Consider the following 2,048-nt stretch of genomic DNA (forward strand, 5'->3'; position numbering starts at 1 on the left):
TGAAATATTATATAGACTATATTAGATTATATTAAACTATATTTTTAGAGATTATATAAATTATGTAGGCTGTATATAATATATAGAAATTATATAAATTATGTAGACTGTATATGTATATTCTTTATATAGTCTATATTCATATTTAAGTTTTGATGATACAATATATTATTTTAAAAATTAAATTTTTGTACATGGACTATTCATAAAATATATTTTGATTTGATTACATTTGCCAATTACTTTCGAAAATTCCTTACCTCAGCATACGTTTTCTTTCACGAATATTAGCCGCGTGTCTTTGAATTCTATAAGGACTGCCATTTGGATAATAACCTTCTTCTACGCCGTTCATCTCTGTGTCATGATCTGAACGAAAAATTTATTTTTAACAAATATTAATCAAATAACTTCATTATTACAGTTATTTGGTTTGGTAGTATTTATTACCTGGCGTTGAAACTGGCACATGATAGTGCAAAGGAGAATGTGTATGTGGCGATGTGTGCGTGATATGTTGCGTGGATCTGCCTGCATAAACACATGAAGGTAATTCTGCTAATTCTTCTTCAGTGATATCGCTATTGTGTCCCACGTAATATTGAGTACTGTAAAATTATAATCACGCGAAATTTGTTTGTGTCATTCAGATATCAATTGTATTATTTGATATTTGTTTTTGCAGAATTGTTAAAATTTTGTATTTGTAGAATTTTAAATAATATAATTGATAAAGATTTATTATATTTATATTCCCTGATACATACAAACCATATATATATAATAGAATAGGCTCTATCTATAGATAGGATAGGGTATTATGAGCACTGCAGATAATATGAGTACCTTTTATATTTCTATAACGATTGATATTAGTAGTGCTAACAATTGTAAAACGATGCATCTGTTTTTGCGATTTTCATTCCAATATGCTATGAAGTTTGATATAAATTTATATATTTTAGATATTTAAATTAAGTAAGCAGATACGTTATTTTTTTATTTCTTATGTTTCTTCCTTTAACTTCATAATCCCCAATTGATATTGAGATAAAATATTTTGTTCTACATATAATAATATTTAATTAATATTTATAAAGTAAACAATATTGAGCAACTCTCTAACTTCACAAAGTCCTAAATTATTGATTTATTAGAAATGGAAGTTTTTCGGATAGGTATGCATGGTCATTTATTATGGGCATTTTCATTATTCCTTATTGTATACTGAAAAAAAATCTGGCGAGAGATCAACCACTATGGCAATCAGTGTACATTTCTTTAAAAATATATTATACAGTAATAAAACAGATAATGCTAGCAATAGCATTCAAATAGCAATGACGTCATCAAAACGTCCTCAGGCCATCAGGGCAGATAGTAAGGACGTTCTCAGAATGTCTTATTTCCATCTGGGATGTCCTGAGGATATCCTGTGAAACCTTAAATGAGCACCTCAATGTATCCTCAGGAAGTCCCGACGGCGTGATGATCCCGAGGGCTTCCTCTAGAGATCTCGAGGATATATTCAGGACCACAAGATCAGGTAGAAAAAAATAATTTAATTAAAAATAATTTTTTTGTTATTACTTTTTATTTTTGAGGTTCAATTAATATTTTTACTGTTTCGTATATTTATATTCTGTCTTATTCATTACAATTATTAAAAAAGGTATCGCATCGCCAGTAAGATTTGAACGATCTCTAGAACGGTAGCCTAATACATTTACGCTGAACTAATTGCATGTTTGTGATCATTGCCAACGTTATACCTCCTACAGTAATTATTCTTAATTTCATGCTTCTGCTGACAGTTTAATATTATTAATATTTGAGGAGATTACATGGAAACGAAATAATACGCTGGTATTTATAAACTTAAAATTAATTAGGAAATAACAATGACAAAGTGAATGTCCTCAGTTTCGAGAGATCGTCCGACCGTGGCGGGTGTGTATTTAGTCTCGATCTGAGTGTTGCATGTTTCATTTTTGAGCATAAGTACTCTCTCACAGTGACTTTCACACACACACACACACACGCACGCA

At 29.7% G+C, this 2,048-nt stretch overlaps 1 protein-coding gene across 1 annotated transcript in view; it reads right to left on the reverse strand.

The window, feature by feature from the left end:
* Positions 1–256: 256 nt before the first annotated feature.
* LOC105620814 overlaps positions 257–2,048 on the reverse strand; it is a 27,782-nt gene continuing 25,990 nt past the window's right edge. Inside the window, exons 2-3 of the mRNA XM_012202296.1 lie at positions 451–608; positions 257–369 (exon numbers count right to left, since the gene is read on the reverse strand). Of these exons, the coding sequence (XP_012057686.1) occupies positions 257–369; positions 451–608 (271 nt within the window). The remainder of the gene's footprint in view (positions 370–450; positions 609–2,048) is intronic.

This window comes from Atta cephalotes (genome assembly GCF_000143395.1).
Source record: "Atta cephalotes unplaced genomic scaffold scaffold00029, whole genome shotgun sequence".
NCBI lineage: Eukaryota > Metazoa > Arthropoda > Insecta > Hymenoptera > Formicidae > Atta > Atta cephalotes.